This window comes from Opisthorchis viverrini, assembly GCF_000715545.1.
Source record: "Opisthorchis viverrini unplaced genomic scaffold opera_v5_294, whole genome shotgun sequence".
In the NCBI taxonomy this organism is placed as follows: domain Eukaryota; kingdom Metazoa; phylum Platyhelminthes; class Trematoda; order Opisthorchiida; family Opisthorchiidae; genus Opisthorchis; species Opisthorchis viverrini.
The window spans coordinates 449,639-452,371 of NW_008751947.1; the positions used below are offsets into that span (position 1 = coordinate 449,639).

The 2,733-nt window shown below is 40.8% G+C and overlaps 1 protein-coding gene across 1 annotated transcript; it reads right to left on the minus strand.

Moving 5' to 3' along the window:
• Nucleotides 1–1,052: 1,052 nt before the first annotated feature.
• T265_14905 (hypothetical protein) lies at nucleotides 1,053–1,861 on the minus strand (the record flags this gene model as incomplete). Its single annotated transcript, XM_009175749.1, has 2 exons — nucleotides 1,053–1,151; nucleotides 1,658–1,861. Coding segments are annotated over 2 exons (303 nt in total), but the record flags the coding sequence as incomplete, so codon positions are not given.
• Nucleotides 1,862–2,733: the final 872 nt, after the last annotated feature.

A 2,733-nucleotide genomic window follows, 5' to 3' on the forward strand; every position in this document is an offset into this window, starting at 1 on the left:
GTGACCAGTGTAGCAAAGTTACCAGGGCAGAAGCTGGACTATCCGAGCCCTGAAGCAAGAGCTGAAACCGACGAGTAGAGAACCGATCCGCGATCCACGGTAAACCATTCAGGCAAACCATTTGAATACGCCAGAATGATGTTCCGAAAACAAGTGTAAATTGGTTTTCAGAAACGTTTGGTGACTTAGCTGGTTGGTTCTCCTTCCGCCTTAAATCTCGACCCACCTCGGAGCCTAGTCACTTGGCCTGACGAAGCTTTTGTGTCAAAAGCGAAACGTGGCCCAGCAATAAATCTACCAAGTGTAAATTGGCTTTTCAGATTGCTTGCCTTTTGATCAGACGGTTGTTGAATGATGGAATGCTTTGTCCGATCAGTGTAGCTGATAGCTCGGCCGCAAAGCTACTGATCGGAAAGTCTGTGATTCGGATACTTCTTTCTTAGAAAGAGCAATCTGGCGCTTTCTTTAGACCGGATAGAGCTTGCGTACCGTAGCTGGACGACATTTTAGTTTGCAGTGACCTGCTGACCAGGTGTACTTATGTATGCATTAGTATCACCTGTCTGACGTGGCGGATCACCAGACATTCATTTGATCGATAGGGTAGTGAGATGTTGGTCCAGTTTCAACAGAAACGTTGCCAGAACGACGTTGGACAGCTTCCTTCAAATGTTTTCCACCACATGTTCCAGTTCACTTTACTAACATTATAGCAAATGAGTACTTAACACGTTGTCCTCAGGTGCCCGGGTGAATGACTTTCTCTTGCTGGTAGTAACTGCTAGTCCGACAAACCTCGCAAGATGGTGATTCCGCCAAAACGCCTCACATATTGACGTTTACTCGAGCAGGACCAAAGTGCACGAAACTGGGCACCAATTTGTGTAGGCGCAATTCACTACTAACGAGGTTGCTGAAAACTCTTCGAAAGCCCACGACCGGTTTCGCCCTTCTAGGGGCTTATCAGGTGAGCGCGGTCCCCGAGTGTCTGTCAACTTTATGTTCCACTTGAGCCCATAAAATTAGCGAAATACACTCATTTGCATACATACCAATTTGGTTTTGACTGGAAACTCACCTGGAACCCAGCTAAATCTCTCGTTTGTCGGATTGTTCACTCGACTACGGTAAATTTCGTCATCAATACGTAGCTGAGATCAAACTTGCCATTCTGTTAACCATAAAGTCAAACTCGAGTTCTGGTTGACGATGGACGCACTATGGTCTAAAAAGAACCCCAGTGTATGCGTTTTCTTCTGGTCGAGACAAGTTTTTTAAGGTAGAGGACACTTTCATCGCGTCAGTCCCAGTTATGCTTTAGATTCGAGAAGTATCAATGTTCCCGTTAAAGCACCCTCATTCTAAGTATGGAGTTCTCAAACACTATACCCTTCTTATTTCAAAATTACCTGTTCAATCAGAATAGTCGTTCACAGCTACGCTGAACATGACGGTCTTGTCTGAGGAGGTATTTCATTAGATTAGACCAACTAGTATGATCTCATTCTACTCTGGACTGACTAATGATCACTTTTAATAAAGGCAGATATTTATAACCTGTACTTTGTCCTATATGAGCAAGAAGTAGATTTGTTTCTGTCAAAAACCACGTGAAATAAATCAGTCAAGGTGATTAGTCTATATTTGTGTGGCTTACTCTTGAGATACCCTCCTCTGTGGCGTCCACGCGACGATTGATATTCACCGTTTGCCACAGTTCTGCCACGCGCCTTTGACTGTCCGCTGTATCTTGTTTGGTTGACTTCGAATCAGATCCGCTGTACAGATCACCAAGAAGCTGTCTATTGTCCGGCAGAGAATTTAATATCGCGAGCTGTGATTCAACTTTGCTCAATCGATCCTGTGCGAATGGAAAAACCAGAAATGAGATAGATAGTTAGATGGATGGGTAGATAGATAGATAGATAGATAGATAGTTAGATGGATGGGTAGATAGATAGATAGATAGATAGATAGTTAGATGGATGGGTAGATAGATAGATAGATAGATAGATAGTTAGATGGATGGGTAGATAGATAGATAGATAGATAGATAGTTAGATGGATGGGTAGATAGATAGATAGATAGATAGATAGTTAGATGGATGGGTAGATAGATAGATAGATAGATAGATAGTTAGATGGATGGGTAGATAGATAGATAGATAGATAGATAGTTAGATGGATGGGTAGATAGATAGATAGATAGATAGATAGTTAGATGGATGGGTAGATAGATAGATAGATAGATAGATAGTTAGATGGATGGGTAGATAGATAGATAGATAGATAGATAGTTAGATGGATGGGTAGATAGATAGATAGATAGATAGATAGTTAGATGGATGGGTAGATAGATAGATAGATAGATAGATAGTTAGATGGATGGGTAGATAGATAGATAGATAGATAGATAGTTAGATGGATGGGTAGATAGATAGATAGATGATAGATTAGATAGATAGATAGATAGATAGATAGATAGATAGATAGATAGATAGATAGATAGATAGATAGATAGATAGATAGATAGAAGATAGATAGATAGATAGATAGAGATAAAGTATCGCCAAAAAGCTAGATAGACAGAACTAACCTGTGCTACCCGGAGCAAATATATTCCGGAAAGATCACATTTTATCACATGAGTATGAAGGTACTCTTCTGTTGTTCAGAAAAAATGGTTTTACGTTAGGCAACACATTAGGAAGTTCCACATTTTTCCCTTTCGGT